The following is a 22,040-nucleotide window of genomic DNA, read 5'->3' on the forward strand; positions in this document are numbered from 1 at the left end:
ACCTACCTTTGTGTTGGTGAAATGAACAAGTAAATGAATGGCTGTGACTCACTTCCAGATTCACAGGCCTCCTTTCCATCCCATCCTTTGTAACTCCTTCACATGGAAGTCATTCCGAAAACTGAGCCCCAAATCCCTGCTCTCGGCTCCAGAGCTCTCCATTTCTACTTCACCTGAGCCATATCATCAAACACAACTTTGTTACCAAGTCCTCAAACTTTTAAGTTTCCTTCTGATCACGGCCAACAGTATTAACTTGTATCCAAAGTAAAGTCTGCAGTCAGTAAAGGGAAGCTAGGATGCATGGAGCAGCTGTCCCAATGGCCACTGGACCTAAAGCAAAAACAAGCAGAGCCACCAGCTTTTTTCTTGTAAATAAAGCTTTGTTTTCAGGTTTCTATCTTTTCTGAATAATCTTCATGGCACTATTGAATGCTGTAGCTAAAAAGAGCTCCAGAGATAATTTTCTGAGAAACCCGAAGAAACCCCAGAGAGGAGCTGCAGTGGGTTGAATGGCTTCCCCACAAAGTCCAGATCCACCTAGAACCTCAGAAGGTGACTTTGTTTGGAAATAGGGTCTTTGCAAATGTAATGAGTTAAGATGGAGTCATACTGGATTAGAGTGGACCGTACGTCCGACAAATGTCTTTATAAGAAGACAAGAGGGCACACAGTGACACACAGGGAAGAAGGCCAGGTGATAACAGAGACAGGGACTGCAGTAATGCATCTGGAATTCAAGGAGCAGCAAGGATTGCTGGGGGCCACCACCAGAAGCTGAGAAGATTCTTCCTGAGAGATATCCAGGGAGCATCGCCCTGATGATGCCTTGATTCAGACATCTAGCCTCCAGAACTGTGAGAAAAGAAATTTCTGTTGTTTGAATTGTAGTCATTTGTTACAGCAGCACAAAGAAACTAAAGAGAAGACAAGCAGCTTGTCCCTGCTATCAGCATCACCCTGTGAGTTAATGGCAGAGCCTGTACCAGGGCTAAGCTCTCCTGATGCCAAATCTAGTCATGTTCCCTCAGGTGCCACTTGGATCATAAGACCTTGCCCTTAGAAGGACACCTTCTGTTATCTTTTGGGCAACACCAACAGTTGGTTCTCCCATTCACTTTTGAAACAGTGCTTACTGTTTTTGCATTTACTTTAGTTACAGAGTACTTTGCAAAAAATATATATATATATGATATATATGAGAGATATATATATCATATATGATATATATGAGAGATATATATGATATATATATCATATATGATATATATGAGATATATATGATATATATGGGATATATACATATATATGATACATGTGATATATATGAGATATATATCTCATATATATCATATATGAGCATATATGTCATATATGAGATATATGTTACATATGAGATATATATCTCATATATGATATATATATCTCATATATGATATATATATTAGAGGTAGGAAAATCCACAGGCATTTCCTACAGGACAACCTTGATTTGGAATTTGGAATTCAAAAAAAAAACTCACATATGTAAGAAGTTCCAGTTATATGCAAGTGTAAAACTATGTCCCCAATTTTATTATATATATAATTTTAGGAACACAGTGTTCTATGGTGATGTTACATTAATCGAGGAATCCAAGAATCTTTATTTAAAATTTGTATTTCTTCTCTGTGACACTTAGTTTACTGAAAAAAGAGCAACTTGCCCAAGGCCACAATAGAGCCAAGGATGGAATTTTGTTACGTTAGTTTTTAGTTAAGCTTCTACTTTAAATTACGCCACCACCCAATATCGTGAAGAAATCTTATTTTCTATGAGGTCTTCATTTTTAATTTTTTTCCTATTTTAAGTCTGTAAATTTCCAAAAGAACAAGGTTTAGGAAGTGGAACAAGTATTTAATGTAGATGTGAATAATCTAATAATGTCTATATCTTATTTCTGATCTTCACAACAATTGTAGGACATAGATATTATTATCCTCATGTTACCTATGGGGAAACTGGGGCACAGGGAGACTAAGTAATCTTTCAAGATCACTAGCTTCTCAGTGGATGAGCCAGATTAAAGCCCAGAGTTCTTTCCACATATCATCTGATTGTTGAGTAAAAAGTTTACATAAACTGTGATACTGTTGGTAGACCTAGTGTTTGCTTGCATTTGCAGGGCTTTGTCTATTCTCAGACTCCTTAAGGAACAGGCAATAATACCTACTGTGGGTTGTCTTCCACAAACAGCACACATGGAAAGATACAATGACTGACTGCTCTTTCATTTTTCCCTTGCAAGCAGAGTTTTATATTTCGTCCTGCTCTGCTATAAAATCAAGTGGTTTTCTGGATGTCTAGAATTAGGCTGTAAATTCCAGCCAGCTCTTACACACCTGTCTACAAATGATTAGTTCTAGGCTTTCTTCCTGGCCCACCTGTATAAAAACCTATGGTACCCAGCCCGTAACTATACTGGCTACTGGGATTCCAATGTGTGTGTTTTCTTTAATGAAACCTCCAGTCTGTAAGTTTTATGAAATGATGCTACAAGTCAAGAGAATGTGGGATCTGATAGTATCATTGACTAAGATACAAAAATAAGACATGATCATTCCCTTCAAGGAGGTCACAATTTAATAGAAAACAATTACGATATAACCTAAGTACAACAGAGATGTGAATACATTGCTTTTAATTTCTAGCAGAAGGCTGGCTGTTGGAAGTTAGTCATCAAAGACTCAACTTTTAAGTCTGTTAGGGCAACTATTACATAGGGAACTGATGACTAAATTTATAAAATGCATGTATTTGCTTTTCTTTTTTTGAGATGGAGTCTCGCTCTATCGCCCAGGCTGGAGTGCAGTGGCACAATCTCGGCTCACTGCAAGCTCCGCCTCCCGGGTTCACGCCATTCTCCTGCCTCAGCCTCTCCGAGTAGCTGGGACTACAGGCACCCGCCACCACGCCCGGCTAATTTTTTGTATTTTTAGCAGAGACGAGGTTTCACTGTGGTCTCGATCTCCTGACCTCGTGATCTGCCCGCCTCGGCCTCCCAAAACGCTGGGATTACAAGCGTGAGCCACCGCGCCTGGCCGTATTTGCATTTTTTTAAGTACATATTTAATACAGGCTGAGCCTCCCTAATTCAAAAATCTGAATCCAAAACCCAACTTTTTGAGCAACAATTACGATGCTCAAAGGTCCTGCTCAAAGGAAATGTTCATTGGAGCATTTCAGATTTCAGGTTTTCAGATTAAAGATACTCAACTGGTAAGTATAATGCGAATATTCCAAAATTAAAAAAAAAAAAACTCTGAAATCCAAACACTTCTGGTCCCAAGCATTTCGGATAAGGAATACTCTACCTGTGTCAGTCTAGAAAGGAATTACAGCATCTTTGTTCACAGAAGCAATATACATTCTGTCCAGCACACTCATGAAACAATGTAGGATTCACACAATAGTCCCCCGTAGGAGCCTCAATCTATCTGCAGCCATTCTGCATGACAGCAGCTGTCTCTGCAGAATGACCCAATCAACTCCGTGCCCAACTGTCAAGTAAGAAACTGACTGAGCAAGAGCCAAGTATGGTCAAAAGAAAAATCTGTATGGGGAAAAAAGCACTACTAAGGAATGAGAGCATGGCAATATGGTGTCTAGAATTCAGCCCTGGCTTGGCACAGGTAACCCTCCTTACTGCAAATAACACTACCGCAGGTGATAATTAACCCAGGCTGGCTTTCTTTTACTACTTTTCTCACATCTAGTCCACCTCCCCTTCCTTCAAGACCTGGCGTCTGTTTGAGAAATGTCAAGTAGTGAAATTTTAACATTAGCTCAAGGAAAACATAATTAAGGAAATACATCTGCCACAAAATTAGAGACCAAATTGCACCTTATTATTCCTTTGAGTGTGTGATACCTGTATAACTATGCTTCTCCAGCAATATGAAGAATCGAGTGTATAACCATACTTCACTTAATTACAGACAACTATCAAGTTGTTGCAATTCAATTTAAAATACAGTATATTTAAAGAGAATCAAAATTACATGTTAGGCATATCTAGCAAAAAAGAGTTAAGAAAAAATGCCAACACCTCACCTTTTGAGTACTTCCTAGCATTATAACACTTCATATATATTCATTATATCTTATAAATATATTCACTATATAGTATTCATTATATTATAAACATTCATTATAACACTTTGTATATATATTTGTATATGTTCAATCACTATGTAGTAATAATACAGTAATTTCATTGCTGATTCTGTGAATCTATTCTTTATTTTATGAAACCTGGTCCTAGGAAAAATTAGGGATTTTTCTGTTAACATTTTTGTAAGACTCTCGAGTTCTATACATTACTTTTTGTAAACTAATTTTGGACTTTCCTACAAGGGCTCACAAATGAACACAAGTCTGCACATGGTAATGCTACAGTTTAGTTTCAAAAGCTTTGCCATCTTTGTACACGATGCTGGCTTTGCATAATTATTTACAGTTTTATTGAATTTTGACCTGATTTTACTAAATAATAGTGACAGTTAATATTAAGCTGTTAATAGCAATAAGCAGATATTATGCAAATTTAACAAAATAACACAAGATGGAAATCAATATGCGTGCAGGAAGATGTGAGGTTTAACATCAACTGGACACTGGGTGGACTTAAGTTGGTTGACTCTCATGTTCAGATGTGATGAAGAAAGAAATTAAAGAATGTCTATGATGAATTGAGAACATATCATCTAAGATCAGACAGTTTATAATTTTAAAAATCTCTGGGAATGGGATAAACATTGATCAACTCATAGCCTCTTTCAGGCCAGCACTGTCCGAAAGTAGAGGATGGCCTTTGAGCCTCATCCGTCACTGTCACCATCTCTGGGAGCCTTTTCTCTGCACCTGAGGTATATCAGTTCCCTGCTGGCCCCTTCAGCATTCTCCATACCCACAACGATTATCTGTTGGCATCTCAGTGATTACACTGTGAGCCCCTCAAAGATAGATAGTATCTCATTGATTTTCCTACCGGTGACCAATAGGTGCTTCATGAAGTATGTTTCATGCAACAGAACACACATGCTCCAAGGGCATGATTTTTTTCTAACCTTGCCACTGTCTCCAGAGAAAAGAGGAAGTTCTTCTTCCATATGGACTCAGTCCTGGGCAGTCCCTGAGGAAAAAGTATGTGGTAAAATCAGGATCCCTTATGTTCGATGGAACCAGGCAGGTTAAAATTACTTTACTTCTAATTAGCAGAGAAAATAAGCTAAGCTCAAATGTTGTGAAAGGAAGATAAAGGAATTAAGCTTTAGGCATGGGAATTAACAGCTATAAAACTCCAAATATGTTTTAACTGTTCTGGAACTACTGGATGGCCTCTTACGGGAATCTTCCTGCTGAGGTCTGAGTAGTCTCAAAATATACATGGGTCCTTAACTCTATAAAGGAAATGGGTAGAAAATTTTCATTTCAGAGTTGACTTCCTGTGATAAGCAAAAATAAATTTTAGACCTTTGTCAACTTTTCTCTGGGATTGGAAAGTTCCAGATCACTGGGAAGAGCAGACATCAATTCTCAGCTCCACAGAAGAATATATGATTTGCTAAGCTGGAAAAAGAAAAGGAGAAATGAATGAAAATGATGAAAAAAATGAGTGAATGAATGTGGCTTTGTTATTCTGGACTTAATGAAAAATCTGCAACAACAGCCATCAAATATGCAGCAATGCAGTGAATGTTCTTGCCTTAATAACCATGCCCACATCACCTACTTTCTACCAGGTAGAAGTAACAGCAGGAGCAGCTCTAGCAGAAGCTATGCAATATGTCTGGACTGCGGTTTAATCATTATGTAGTTAACTATTTCATATTTAAAAATAAATAAAAATAAAATATTCTCTCTCCTCCAAAAAGTAATTTAATAAGGCTGTATTTAATGATGTTGCTTTTTCTAATTGACTAGGTAGGGTCTATTTACTTAAGTACAATCTATTATTTCAGGTACTAACATCAGAACATTTTATCTGATATTTTCTACAGTAGAGTGACAGCCTCATAATAGACAGATAAAAACAATAATCAAAATACGGCCAAGTCTAAACAGTGTTCCTTATCAATGTCTTCTATGCCCTTGAGGATATTAGTAATTTTTTTCCTCAGCTATAAAAAGATCTCTCAGAATACGAAAAATCATAATTTATTCAGAATTATTATAACTTAAAATTATGAAAATTAATAGCAAAGTACTTTCTAACATTTGGAAACAAATAAAGATATGCTTGCTTTTAAGAAGATCACTTAGAAGTTTCTCACTTAAAAATTTATAAATCGATCTGACTGACAATATGGAAAGATATTCTGTCATTTTACTTAATACTTACTACATATTATCTATGGCATCTTAGCAGATCTGTTAAAATCCTAATTTTCTCTAAGACCCAGCATGACTGCCACTGAGATTTACATCAATGTGGATCCTAATTACCCAAATGGGCTGGGACCTCTTCTCTGTATTTCCACAGCACTTTTTGTTTTGTTTTTAACTACATTGATGGCATTTTTCAAATTCTGCCTCATATGACAGTTATTCTTGTATGATGTACCTTCTCTATTAATTGGTAAGCTCTTCAAAAGGGCAGACGATGATTCTTTCATTGCTATAACCCACAGCCATGGCTCAGAGTAAAACGCAACGTATTCATACAAAGCATCCTTAGAACCCAGTTTTTTGTATATTGGAACTGGCCTGTAACCAAAGTTCCCTCTCTTTCTGCCTCATCCTACCAGGAAACACTTTTTCCATATTTGCCCCAAGTTTACTAGAATAAAAAATAAAAGGAGAGGAGAAGAAAGAGGGAGAGAAGAGAAAAAAGGAGAAGGGACCAAGTAGAGATATGACTGCCCCTCACTGCACTACCCTAGGCCCCTTTCGTTTCTAGCAGAAGGGAAATCTTGCTAATGTGCTAAAATCATGAAAAAGTGATTCTGGGCTTTTGAGTAGGAAATAACCTCTTTTCAGTGTCTTTTATCAATTTCAAGTATAATTAAACTCTTTAAAATTAGAATGGTGGGAAAACAGACCATTCTGTTTATCTGACATCAGGCTAAGACATAATTGTATGTATGTCATAGAAATTACCACATTCAAAGAAATGATGTGCAGGATTCAAACTGAATGAAATATAAGATTAACATAATTTCATGTTTGTCAATCAGAAAGTCCTTCAAGATTTAAAAATAAATCAAGATTAATTACTATTGGATAATACTATTAAAAAGTGTTTTGAATTTTTTAGCATTGTGGGAGATGGTTGGCTTTTTTTTTTTACATTATTTCAATGTGATGCATACATAATAAAGAAAACTATCATCCCCAATTTGCATGTATAGTTTGTGCAATACATGTGAAGATTACCTTACCCTGTTATCCATGTGATTTCACCAGGCTATTAATGATATGTTGATATATATACTTAAAATAACAATTCACAATATACATACAGAAAGCCATATCCATGATGTGATAAAATGTATTCTAAATAACAACAGCAATAACAACAGTAAAAATAAAGTTATTCTGTGCCAGGCACTAAGTGCCTCACCTTATCTCATTTAATCTTTATAATATCCAAATGAAACAGGTTAATCATTGCCTCCATTTTATTCACACATTTCAGTAACGTGACCAATAGTCACCAACCAATCAGTGTCAGAGCCAGTAACTATTTGAACCAGGACTATTCCAAAGCCCTTGTTTTGGGACCCTCCACTGTATTTCAGGGCTAGATACTTTAAGTTTTTCTTGTGTACATTCTCAACAGTTTTATTTTATACTGACTGGCTGGGAGCATTCCCTCCAAAAACTTTTGTACCTGATTGTTTTAAATTTCTGGAACCCAGTATTCAGTCATCTTTAATCCTGTTCCTTTTAGATCCTTGTAAAGTTGTCTTCTAGAGCAAAGTTAATGTGACTGGAAATATAAATACACAAATAAATTCTATTAGAGAAAAACAGAAGGAAAAGAATACACTATCTTGCAAATTTAACAATCCATTCTTTATCTGAGAAAAATACAGTTTAAAATTGTATCTGTGCTATCTACTATTAAAAAGTCAGCAGCAGAGATGCTCTATTATAAAAATACTAAAGTTGTAAAATGTAACTTTAGAATATCATACTTTATAAGCTTCAGGAGAGAGTTTCAACAATTTGGACACTGAAACACATGAAAAAATGCACACTAAGGAGAATTTAATCTATAGTATTTCCATATGGAAAATAAAAGAGAATCCATGTGGAAATGTAAAAAAAATCAAAACTTTCAAACTTTTAGAAGTATAGAAATATATTTATGACCCCAGAGCAGTTAAAGATTTCATACATAAGACAGGAAAGCATAAAACACAAAGAAAAGAGCAGTAAACTTGAACAAAGGGAAAAATATGCCACAGAATGGGAGAAGATATTTGTAACATACGTAATGGACAGCTTGGAAAGGATCCATACACAAAATATATAAAGAATGCCTGCAAATCAGTAAAAATAAAACAAACAACACAATTCAAAAGTGAGCAAAGGATTCATGCAATTCACAGAAGAATAAATTAATAAATGTATTAAAAGATACTCAAGTTCACCATGTTATTTATCATAGAAATGCAACCACAATAAGAGATCTCTTCTATCAGATCATCAAAAGTTAAAGGGGGACAATGCCAAGTGCTGGCGAGGATGTGGATGAGAAGGCACACTCATATATACTGCTAGAAGGAATGTAAATTGGTACAGTGACTTTACAGAACAATTCAACAATATTTAGACCATAGCAGTCTTTCCATCTTTTTTTGATATGTATATATAACTGAAACAAAAATTTCACAAAATAATTCTTACTCCTCCTACATGAGATGCTTGATATCTTTTCCATTTTTCTACTTTATGCTATTTTATTCTACCCTACTCTATCCTATTTTATCCTGTTCAATTTCATTTTAAAAGAAAATGCTGATCTCAGCCCACTAATTTCCAGATCACTAACAAGTCCTGCAACTTTAGCAACACTGCCCTAGATAAACTCTAGAGCATACACACAAATATTCCCAATAGCAAAAAGCAAGAAAGAACAAACGAATTGATCAACAAAACCAATAAACTGTGGCATATGCATACTATATAGCTACTAAAATAAATTATCTAGAATCAAAACAGGTATATCTACAATGTTCACCAAAATCACTAAGTCACAAAATGATACATATGGTATACTATTTGATAACATTTTAAAATATGCAGAAGATAGTACTATTTTAATGTGTTATGGATACCAACACATGCATGGCTAGACTTTGAAGGGAATTTTTTCACGGGGAAGTTTTGGTGGAGGGAACACCAGAGATAAAAGGTCCCATGTAACTCTTGTCAATGAATTGATATGCTATGGCTTTTCCATCTGGCAACATGGTTTTCAATATTTTAAGCTTAAATTAATCATCTCAGGATGGAGAGATTAAGGTTACCCAATGTTAAAGAAAATAAACTCTTAAAATGAGAATTCTGTCATTCTAATTTTGCCTTTACCAAGGACATGGAAATTCAATAAACGTTTGGTAATGAAAACTCATAAACTATAATTTCTTTAGACATCTATAAAATAAAATTGAATCAATACCCTAGGAAGACCAGGCATGGTGGCTCACACCTGTAATCCCAGCACTTTGAGGATCGCTTGAGACCCCCAAAAGTTTGAGACTAGCCTGGGCAACATAGGAAGATGCCGTCTCTACAGAAAACTTAAAAATTAGCTACATGTGGTAGTACACACCTGTAGTCCCAGCTACTCAGGAGGCTAAGATAGGTGGATCACTTGAACCCAGGATGTCGAGGCTGCGGTGAACCATGATCGCACCACTGCACTCAGCCCGGGTGACAAAGATCTTATCTCAAAAAATAAAAAATAAATAAATACTTTTTCTAAATGAGCTATGATCACACCACTGCACATTAGCCTAAGCAACAGAGCAAGACTCTGTCTCTAAAAAAATAAAAATAGCCTGGGCGCAGTGGCTCACGCCTGTAATCCCAACACTTTGGGAGGCAGAGATGGGAGGATTAATTGAGGTCAGAAGACTGGAGACCAGCCTGGCCAGCATGGTGAAACCCCATCTCTACTAAAAATACAAAAATTAGCCAGGCATAAGGGTGTGTTCCTGTAGTCCCAGCTAGCTGGGAGGCTGAGGCAGGAGAATCACTTGAACCTGGGAGGCAGAGGTTACAGTGATCCAAGATCACACCACTGCACTCCAGCCTGGGTGACAGAGTGAGACTCCATCTCAAAAAATAATAATAATAAATAGATTTTTTAAAATAGGAGGATTAAATAACATATCCAATGAGTAGTATTTATACTATTGTACCTGTAAGAAAAATCCAAAATAGTTAAAAAAAATGTTTAATATCAGTGTATTAAAATGGCAAAAATGTGCCATTTTAGAAATACTATGGTCTAAATCTGCTTACAAATGTCCCCCTCTTCTGCATAGGAGTGCAATGTTTTTTGTAGAGCCAGGGCAGAAGCTGGCAACAGTATTGGGAAGATTTTCTTCATAGTGACGGTGTTACAGCATAAGATCATCTCATATCATCTTACTATTGGGTGACAGTAAGATTATCTTACTATCTTACTATGTGTTACTTTATTAGTTTTTCCCTTATGTGTTTGTTTTCAGATATATGACTTGGCTCATATATATATCATACATATATATATATATATCATACATATATATATCATACATATATATCATACATATATATCATATACATATGATATATATGATATATATGATATATATGTATGATATATAGTTATTTATATTAAAAAGTGCTTTGTTCTTTGCAAAACAGACTCTTATGTATTTCCTCATTTTATTAAAATGTAACCTAAAACTGCTTTTACAGAATCTTATTGTACTAATGTTTGCCTTGCAGTATAAATAGAAAACGGAATGATAAGTACCCTCTCCAAGCAGAAGTTCCTGCCACTGATCTCTGTCTTTAAAGGTTCCAAATGGGACACTCGGTGGCCAGTATTTCAAGTCTGTACAAAAGTAATGTTTCAAAGCCAAATATATATCAACTAAGGTAATCTGTCACATGACATTTCCTATTTCAGCTGTTTTCCTAATTGTACGGTTCACTAATTTATTTTTAAAGTATCCCTGTTTGGGGCAGATAACTCCTTATTTCTATATACTCTATGTTGAGAGTTTTCTCTACACTCTTAAAAACTACACAGTTGAAGACTACTGAACAAGGGGACACTCTTTGGATAATGTGATAAACACACTCATTCTTAATCCTCACATAAAGTCAAATAATTCATTTCCCTGTGCAAAACATATAACAGGCAGTCTGTACATATTATTTTTGGTAAAGTAATCAGTATTAATCAGTGTATCTGCTACACAATGTGTTATATTACACGGTAATACCTCTGACCTAAAAAATGAGTTAAGCTGATTATGGGACATAGGTTCATTTGCCTAATTCATTCAACAAATATTAATTCAGTGCCTGCAGTAGGCACTGAATTGAAAGCAAATACATGAGAGAAAACAGAATAACGCAGAGCAAAACAATATCCAGCTCTTAGGGACTTCGTCCACATTACCTCAACCCAATGGTAGGTTTTAAGTGCTGATATTTTGCAGTTAATCAGGGGCTTCTAAATGCTAATAATTCTTCTTTAGAAGTGATTACAGAAGAAGCGGTGAAAAAAACAGCAATTCCTGCAGAGAAGTCCCAGTATTACATATTTTAAAATTCAACTTAATGAGATCAACTCTAAAGCTATGTTTGAGAAACACATTAATATTTTTAGAATTCTCTCAATATAGAAATCTATGCTTAAAATTATCCCATCTGGGTGGGTAACACATTTGATGATGCTTTTATAATCAAAAGAAACAGGAAATTAAATAATATCGATGTCTTTCAGGGCACCAGCATGCAGTTTACAGCATCGGTGTGTTAACGAGCTGCAGACCACATAAATTTCAATAGGATAATGATGGTCCCAAATATATCCTTAGGTAAGTCATTAGATAGTATCTTTAATAGCTTTTTAAGGGTCATCTTCAAGTTATAAATAATGTAAATACATGTACAATAAAACATGATCCCAATTTTCACTTGCAAAAAAGGATAGTATTAGCTGTAATGTTAGCTCCACTTAAATGAGATGTCTAAAATCAATGACAAGTAACAGTAAAATACCTACACGGCTAATTAAAATGGAACAATTATAAACAGGACGGACAAAACTAAAACACTAAAAGCATAACTAAAACTAGCACACAACCTCAAAGGAAATGGTATTGCCATATGTTCATGAAAAACAGAAAACTATTGTGTAGAATACAGAAACACTGTTGCTATTTTAATTATTTGTTTTTTTAAAAAGTTTTCCAAATTTCAACAAGAGTGATGAGTCAGATCTTCAGTACAAAGCAAAGCGGTATTTAATTGAAAAGATTACTGAGCTTGACAACTTCGGTCTTTTCAGCCACATACAGCAAAAGTGTCATTTTCAAATATGAAAAATAACCAACATAAATGATAAAAATATTTTTAAGTTGTTATATGCACTAATGTGAGTTGAGACTTGAGATCTCATTTGTAAATCCATTTTAAATCTAGGTCCTTATAGATTTAATCCAATTTTTCAAAAAAAAAATCTTAACACTCCTGTTACAGAGATCCTAATTGTTAAAGATCTTTGACCCACAGCATATATATTCCTTCAACATGGCAGGCCCTCTTGGCCTTGGTTCATTTCCACTTGAGATTGGTTTTGTTCACTATTATATACATGCATACATGCAGCATCATACAGGACATATTATAATGCAGTCAAAATTTATGTTTTATTCATGTACTATCTCCTACTGGTACTTGTTAGCTCAAAACATCTTCCATAGGGAGATATACATAAGAGATACTAGCTCAGGCCAATTAGCAAAGCTGAAGACATAAAAGAAACCTGCTCTAATGTCAGATTAATGCTGAAAAATTATTATGGTTTAAGTTTCCTGGAAACCTTCACGTTGTTAGAATGTGATCACCATGTGAACTGGACACATGTTCCTTCCAGACAATGAAAGCTGGAAGTATCATCTCAGCCTCCCATTGATGGACATTATGATATCCCTTACCAGGAGGCAAGCTATCCACTCCTTTGAAGTAAAATCTCCATGTAGAACTCCTTTTAGTCTTTAACAAGAGTCCTTAATGTCATTCTGTAGCTCCAATAATTCCTGGTCTCCAATCTGCCTTTTCTTGGACAATTTTAATCTGTAGCGATATTTATTTATTTATTTATAAGATGGGGTCTTACTCTATTGCCCAGGCTGGAGTGCAATGGTGTGATCACGACTCACTGCAGCCTCAACTTTCCCGGCTCAAGTGATCCTCTCACCACAGCCTCCCAAGTATCTGAAACTACAGGTGTGTGCCACCATGCCTGGATAATTTTTTTTTTGTTAGTTTTTCTGTAGAGACAGAGTTCTGCCATGTTGTCCAGGCTGGTCTCTAACTCCTGGGCTCAAGAATATTTGACTGCCTCGGTCTCTCAAAGTGCTGGGATTACAGGTGAGCCACCGCGTCCGGCCTGATTTGTAGTAATTTAAATCCAAGTAAACCTCAACAGTAGCAGTATCTTGGGGCATTTAAATTTTACTTTAACCAACTGATAAAACCAAACTTGAATATGACAATTTCATAGGGCATAAGCAAATTCCATGGACTCCTTACATTTATGGTCCTAGATTAATAATATTTTGGTGTTTGAACAGAGTATTTGTAATCTATGTAAGTAAAGGACATGAGGGGAAACACACTTTACTTTCTAACATTATTCCTCTCCATCACCCTCTTTCTCTAAGACTTCTTTAATTATGGATTGAAATTTAGTTAGGTTATCTGGTTCATTCAGATACCTTTAAGAGAGGTCATTTAATACCTTATAGCATAACATCACACCAGGTGATTTAAGCTCCTCTCCTACACAGTTTCAAATACAGAAAAGCAATGACCATTCTTAGAAAAGATCTTCACTAGTCATCCACAGTCAGAGGGACATTTAGAAGCAATTGCAAAAAAACTGTGGAGACAACGTACAGTTTTTCTCAGCACAATTTACATAGATGTCTGGCTAGCTCTTCCTTGTAAAAGTCCAGTGTCTTCATTGGATGTGCTAAGTTAAACTGTAAACTCCTGAATAATTTGAACTTTTATTTGGGAAAAAAAAGTTTTTTCACCTATATACTATAAAAAATGGTGACATTTATCACAAGGGTCATGCTGTGGGCTCCCATAAAAGACATTGTAGAGCATGACAAAGAACGTTTTCTCCCAGAAGAACACTTATTTCTAAAACCCAGTTCTCCATGTTAAACATCACCTTTGGTTTATCCTTCAGACTCACCATATCCATGATGTTTAAAATTGCAACCCACACCTGCACTCCCAATTCCCTTTCTCTGTTCTCCTTTTTCATTTTTTCATAGCATTTGTGCTTTTCTAACCTAATATGCAAATATGTTTTTTATCATTCTTTGCTAAATGTAAGCTCCAGAGGGAAGGGATCTTTGTCTCTTTTGTTCATTGATGCATCCCAAGCATCAAGGACAGGACCTGATAGAAAATAAATTTTTGTTGAATAAATGAATGAATCTAGGTTGAGTTTAGTACAAAAATATCTCTGGAGTAAGTTAGTTTCCAATTTTATTTCTACAATTAACAAATACCTTCTGAGCTTCAATTATGGTGGAGATAGATTGATCATACCCTTACAAATATATAATATCAGATGGTGATTAAGTGCTACAAAGCCAAACTAGCCGTACAAGAGTTTGGAGAGCCAGCCATTTTAGGTGAGGCAGTCACCTCTCTGAAATGATGGCAATTGTTTCAAGACTTAAATAAAGTTCTGTGCCATGCAGATTTGCGAGGAATGGGAAAGTGAGCATTGAGCATACTGGAAATATCAAACGCAAAAGCCCTGGGGTGAGGGTCCGCTTGGCGAGCCCAGCAAGAGCAATAAGGCCTGAGTGGTGGAAGTGGGGTATGCAAGAACGTATCATTCTTGTTGCTTTTACCTGCTGCTTAATAACACGCATGTACTAGCAGGAAATAAAGAGATTACATTTCACCTAGAGTACTCATTCTCTGAGCCTAAGTGGCTCTTCTATTCCAGCCTCCAAATATCTGTATCAGCACATCATATAAGATTACAAAGCACACAGTATTGTTAGAAACTCTTCACAGTAGCCCCAGGAGTCACGAAACTGACTTAACTAAGACCCACTGTCTAGTAAGGTGTAAAACCCAGCAGGAACGCAATACTAGGAAGGTGCAAAGCCAGGAGGCTCAATAAAAACGTTAAACAGTGACTGTCACTTTCGAGTCTGGGGGAAAGAGCAAGGATCCAGAGCACTGTTTGTGAACTCAACCACTTTTATTCAGCTCTCACAAGGTAAGTCGCCAAGCACGGTACAAAGTAGCTCCACGAAATGCGTTTTGTTATAGTCCTGGTCTCGAACTGTTGCAACATTTTATGTAATTTTTGCAAAGAACAAAAGCAAAAAGTTCATTCTAAATTCGCCTTCCAACTCAGTTCTTTCTCCGCCAAGACGGAGCACTTGGAAAGTTTTCAATGTCTGAAAATCTGTTTCCAGGGCTGAGCAGAGCAGTATGTTGCGGCTTAAGACGCTCGGCGATTTCTTCCCATCCCTCCACAGTTCCAAAACAGATTCGTCTAACAAAGTCAAACTTTCCGCGCTATTCCTGGACATCAGGACCAAATGTCGAAAGCATATACTGCCACTGAGTTAGCGAGCCGGTCCGGGGCCCGGGACCTGGGGTACTAGATTTATGGGACGGGAGCCTAGGGGTCGAGGCCACAGAAATGAAAACGTCAGCAACCTATGCAGTGCAGCGAGTGGGTTAGGAAGGAGAAACTTCAGGCAGGACGCTCCCTCGGAACCTGTGACGCTCCCCCCCCGCCCCCCGCGCCAGCCACACCAGACGCGGGAGCTTAGGATGACAGCCGCCTCCGGGCAGGTGATCACCCAGGAACGACGCCAAACGCGACCCCTACCAGAGGACCCGCGCATGCGCAGCGCAGACTGGGCCGGCGGCCTGGACAGGATGTAGTCCCAGAGCAGCGCGCCGGGCCCACGCCAGCGGAATTGCGCATGCGCAGGGCAGCCTCTGCCCGCGGCCTGGGCTGGGTGTAGCCCCAGAACCTAGCCCCTAACTCCCGCTAGCAGGTTTACGCATGCGCGACGACGCCTAGGCCTGTGGCACGGTCGCGGCTCTAGTCCCCTGGGCCCCCCAGCGGTCTCTGGCGGGGAGGTCGGGCCGCAGGGGCGGGGAGAGGTGGCCTGCCCCAGGGGTACCTGACAGCATCCCACGTCACGGCCGCGATCCCCCTCGGCCTCCCACACCACTCCTCCACCCTCTTACCTCCGCGCAGGCCGGAGCCTTGTCCGCTCCGCCTCCTGGGTAGCGGTTACTGCAACGGTCAGGGGCCCGGCGCCGCGACGAGTTGGCGCCTCCCCCTGAAACGGCCCGGCCTCGGCGGGATGCGCTCCGGTGCCCGGCCGAGAGGGAAAGGAAGGGAGCGCAGACGAGGGGAGGGGGCTGGCGACGGCGCCTCGCCCCTCCTCTCCTCCCTAGGCTGCCCACCGCCGCCCCTCCCCTTTCTCGCAGACGCCCCCTCCCCTCGGAGTTGACCCCCGGGAGTCTCCCATTGGGGACGCCTCCGCTTTTCCAGGGAGTTCCTCCGTGGGTCACCCCCAGCTTCTCCAGGGTTATGTTCTCGCAAATCTTGGGCATTTGTGGATACCCGACCTAGAAGGATGAAGCGTGTATGATGCTGAGAGCAACCTTTTCCACAGCCCCTCTCCTCCAGCCTGCCCCAGCTTTTCTTCTAGTGGTGACCCCTCCATCTGGGAGCTCCGATCACTTCACGTTTTCACCCCATTGCTGTGGGACGGAAGTCTTGTAACCCCCTATAGTACAAATGCTGAAATAATGAGGGATGTGTGCTGGGGGGTTCAGGGGGATAACCTCAGTTACCTTGGGGCCGAGGGCTTCGGAAACAGCCACCTTCTCCCCTTATTATTATAATATCTTGTAGTAATTTGTTATATTACACTGCACTTCTGTTGGCCTTTGTAGATTTAAGTAAAATGCACCACAACTTTGCAGTGTGCAATAATTTCTTCCACTGCACTACACTTAAATTGATCTGAGTGGGTTTTGGTGAAATGCTCAACAGTTAAATGTTATTAGCTATTCCTGTGAAGTAAGCTGCTTGCTTTTATACTGGCTGTTTCATGAGGACACTGGTTCCTCTCCGGTGTAGAGCCAAAAGTAGTAAAGCCAAATAGAAAAACTGAGATTCCAAACCACAGTGAGCGTGTCAGTCTGTTTCGTCTGGCTTTTGTCATTTCTTCGGAAAAACATCATTCTAAAATGTATAACTGCCTTTCTGCTACAGAGGGCAGACATTTATCTCTGTTCTCTGAGCATAGCCCACTGAGCCTCAGAAGGAGGCGCGCAAGATGGTACACAGGTGTTTCTTGTAGAGCTCTAAATGGAAGAAAAAGTAAGTATACATTAATAGGAAGTTGCAAAGATAGTGCAGAGAGGCATCGTGTGCCTGCCTCAAGTTTCTCCATTGGTTACATCTTATCAATGAAAGAAATTTATGAGTTAAACATGTTTGCTCTCAGAAAAAGCTCACTTCAGTGATGATAGCTGGCATTTTTTTTTTAAGCACCTATTGTGTGCCAAGAGCTTTATCTTATTTGGAGCTCACAATAATCCTGTAAGGCAAGGATTATCCTTACTTTACAGATAAGGCAACTCCGGCCCCAAGAGATTAAGTTTCTTTCATCAGCAACCATGGCAAGATCTGTTTGCCTTGCACACTTGGTCTTTTACACATTATGGACAGCTGAAGTTCATGCAGGCCTTACACTGTGCTTCAGCTGAAGCCTGACAATTAGCTAACAATAAAAACATGTCTTAGTGTTTTGAAAACTGTGATATCTCAGAAGTTAAAACTTTAAAATATACCTATAAAAGAATGTGTTTCACTAAAGATTTTAATTTCATATGGGTCCAACAGTTTTTCCCAGGGCGGTCAAAATTAAAAGTAAGAGGTAAAAATGTCTCGATCACATAAAAGTTTCCTTCAAAATTTTTGGATAATTTGGTCTACTAAACTTCACTGTATTGCTGAATTCAGTAGACGAAAAGTTTAGACTCTGAGAGAGTATAGGTTAGTATTTCAGGAGTTAAAGTTCCCATCACCACATCTCCCAAGTTTAGCTACATCTGGACCTGTGCACTCTGTATTCCTTCCCGTTACTGGGAATGAGCTGTGCATGCTCTTATTTAAGTTCAACTCTTCCACTTTGTATTAGATCCTGTCTTCCTCACAGTTTCAAGGTTTTCACTCAGGTAGTCGTCACCTCTCAATCCTACATTATTAATTTTTGTATCATTAATTTTTGGATCATCCCCATAAGCATATTAACATTGTGCAGCATTTGCCTATCTTTTAAAAAGTTCCTTGATTATATGTCCCCTACCAGCTACCAACGTATTCTCTGGTCTCTTCCAAAATGTCTTAAAAGAGTCACTTATACTCACTGTATCCTCATCCCCTCCTCCTATTCATCCTCTTTTTTTTTTTTTTTTTTTTTTTTTTGAGATAGAATCTTGTTCTGTTGCCCAGGCTGGAGTGAAGTGGCGCAATCTCAGCTCACTGCAACCTTCCTGCCTCCCGGGTTAAGTGATTCTCGTGCCTAAGCTTCCCAAGTAGTTGGAACGACAGGTGTGTGCCACCATGCCCAGCTAATTTTTGAATTTTTAATAGAGATGGGGTTTCACCATGTTGGCCAGAATGGTCTTGAGCTCCTGACCTCTGGTGATCTGTCCACCTCAGCCTTCCAAAGTGCCGAGGTTATAGATGTGAGCTACCATGCCTGGCCCTCCTGTTCATTCTTGAATCTATTTCAGCCAGGCTTTTGCCCCTACCCCTCCATTGAAACTCCTCTTAGCAAAGTCACCAGTGACCTCAGAATTGCTAAATCAGTGGTTACTTTTCCATTATCTCACCTGAACTATCAGCAGCATTAGAAACAGTTGCTTACAGCTGCCATCTTGAAGCATTCATCTTCTCTTGGCCTTCAGGTGGCCCCTGTCTCTTGGTTCGTCCACCTCACTGGCAGCTCCATTGGCTCATTCTCCACTTCTCCAGCCATTGGCATGCCCAGAGTTTGGTTCTTGGACTTCTCTGTCTTCTCATTCCCTTAGCAATTTTATTTCAAGACATGGTTTTAGTCCTGCCTCTTCTTATGTCCTAACAAGTTCATGACACTACTCTTGTGAAACTAGGAGCCCTTGTCCTTTTCCAGCCCACAATGGGGATCCAGCTGCAATAAAAGTCTTCCCTTTCTTCCCTTTTTAAAACCCCCTAATTATTTCTGCTTTTGGGGTATCTTTAAGCCTCCTTTACTTATCCAAAAGCAGAGGAATTCATCTCGCTTTTTTCTTTTCAGGTATCCAGGCACCAAGGCCCTAATCACAAGAAAAGTTGGATGGGGCCATCTTTTGACTTTTTCTTGGAAATTCAGAAAGTCTAATTATGCTTCAGGGAAGAGGAAAATGTTCTTTATTTCCTCTTTGAGTCTCCGGAACAAAAATTTAGCACCAGTAAATTTCTACATCATTCTGCTTATTACAGATTGAATGCATGAATGAATGACTGCAAGCAGCCTGCACTTTGGTACCCTATGTGCCATTGATTAGGTGAATGACCTTGGGTAGCACCTTAGTTTTCTAGAACTTAAATTGCTTGAGACTTCATTAAATTGTTGCACTGCCCAGCTCTGTGTTTTGTAGAGATATCAGTCACACTGCACCTTTACTGATGCATGCTATTACCGTGCTGTATAGCATTGTTCATCTCAGCATGGTATTATAATTGGTGTTAGAATATAAAAGTGATAAAGATGATAATAGGCACATATACACTTACTGTGGCAATAGTGAAAGAATGACAAAATACCAAGAGGTGATCAAAGAAGGCTTTCCAAAACAGATTACTTTAGTATTAAGTTTTCAGTGTGGGCTGAGTGCTGTGGCTCATGCCTGTAATTACAGCACTTTGGGAGGCGGAGACGGGCGGATCACTTGAGGCCAGGAGTTCTTGATCAGTGTGGCCAACATGGTGAAACCCTGTCTCTGCTAAAAATACAAAAATTAGCCAGGCATGGCAGTGGGTGCCTGTAATCCTAGCCACTTGGGAGGCTGAGTCAGTGTGTATATGAGTTAGCTAAGAGAACAAAGGTTAGGGATGGAAGTGTTAGGGAAGGGAAGTAGTCTAAGTAGAATAAGAAATGTGATGTGTTTGAGAATTATAAATTGCTCAGTAAGGCTGAAACAAAGGCTATATGGAGGGAATAGGGCAATGGTAGGAAATTAAAGTAACCATTCATTCGTGAATGGACACTAAGGATGATTCTGTATCTCAACAATTGTGAATAGTGCTGCAGTGAACATGAGAGCACAGATATCTCTTCAACATACTGATTTCATTTTCGTTGGACTTATACTCAGTAGTGAGATTGCTAAAAGTAGTCCTATTTTTAATTTTTTGAGGACCTCTGTACTGGTTTTCGTAATACCTGTACTAATTTACATTCCCATCAACAAAGGTTCCCTTTTCTCCACATCTTGCCAACACTTGTTATTTTTTCATCTTTTTTGTAATAGCCGTCTTTATAGGTGTGGGGTGATATCTCATCATGGTTTTAACTTGCATTTCCCTGATGATTAATGATGTTGAAATTTTTTTCATCTACTTGGCCATTTGTGTCTCTTCTTGGATAAATGCTTATTCAGGTCCACTGCCCATTTTAAAACTGGGTTGTTTTATTGCTATTGAATTGTTTGAATTCCTTATATATTTTGGATATTAACGCCCTAACAGATGTATGGTTTGCATATATTTTCTCCAACTTGCTAGCTTTTCTCTTCACTCTGTTGATTGTTTTCTTTGCTGTACAGAAGACTTATAGTTTGATGTAATTCCGTTTGTCTATTTTTGCTTTAGTTGCCTGTGCTTTTGGGGTCATCTTCAAAAAAATCATTGCCCAGACCAATGTCATTGAGTTTTCCCCTATGTTATAGTGGTTTTATAGTTTCAGGTCTTAAGTTTTAAGTCTTTAATCCATTTTTAGTTGGTTTTTGTATTTGGTGTGAGAAAAAGGTTTCATTTCATTCTTCTGCATATGGCTATCCAGTTTTACCTACACCATTTTTTTTAAGAGACTGTTCTTTTCCCATTGTGTTCACAGCCTTGTCAAAAATCAATCAGCCTTTAAAAAAATAAATAAGACAATTCTGTCATTTGTGACAACATGGATGAACCTGGAGGTCATTAAGTAAAATATCACATGATCTCATTCATATGTGGAACCTTAAAAAGTTGAACTCATAGAAGTTAAGAGCTGAATGGTGGTTACTAGGGGCTGGGGCTACAGAGGATCAAGGAGATATTGGTCAAAGAATAAAAAAATTCAGTTAGGTAGGAAGAATAAGTTCAATATATCTATAGTACAATAGGATGATTGTAGTTAATAACAATGTTTTGTATATTTACAAATTACCAAGAAAGCAGATGTTAAATGTGCTCAGCAGACACACACAATGATAAGTATATGAGGTAATGCATATATTACTTAGCTTGATTCAGCCATTTCATAGTGTATCCATATATCAAAAGATCATGTTATACACCATAAATATAAAGAATTTTGTTAATTAAAAAATAAATTTGTAAAAATTAGTTGTTTAAAAATAGCAATTTTTTTTTTTTTTTTTTGAGACAGAGTCTCCCTCTGTCACCCAGGCTGGAGTGCAGTTTCACGATCTCGGCTCACTGCAACCTCTGCCTTTCA

The 22,040-nt window shown here is 38.3% G+C and overlaps 1 protein-coding gene across 8 annotated transcripts in view; it reads right to left on the minus strand.

The window, feature by feature from the left end:
* The window catches only part of RCBTB2 (RCC1 and BTB domain containing protein 2), a 56,363-nt gene that overhangs the window by 28,398 nt on the left and 5,925 nt on the right, over positions 1–22,040 (minus strand). Inside the window, exons 1-4 of one of the 8 annotated variants that reach the window (XM_063619148.1) lie at positions 16,528–16,660; positions 7,874–7,972; positions 5,109–5,173; positions 7–333 (exon numbers count right to left, since the gene is read on the minus strand). The exons of 1 other annotated variant lie outside the window; for it this stretch is intronic. Coding sequence is in view for 4 of the 7 variants with exons in the window: in XM_055244943.2 (XP_055100918.2) it covers positions 16,528–16,899 (372 nt within the window). In the remaining 3 variants the exon portion in view is untranslated. Of the gene's footprint in view, positions 1–6; positions 334–5,108; positions 5,174–5,514; positions 5,611–7,873; positions 7,973–11,671; positions 11,765–16,527; positions 16,975–22,040 lie in introns of those variants that run through there. 6 more of the 8 variants (XM_055244938.2, XM_063619151.1, XM_063619147.1 and 3 more) reach the window with 6 other exon arrangements.

The sequence above is a fragment of the Symphalangus syndactylus genome, chromosome 15, assembly GCF_028878055.3.
Source record: "Symphalangus syndactylus isolate Jambi chromosome 15, NHGRI_mSymSyn1-v2.1_pri, whole genome shotgun sequence".
Lineage (NCBI taxonomy): Eukaryota > Metazoa > Chordata > Mammalia > Primates > Hylobatidae > Symphalangus > Symphalangus syndactylus.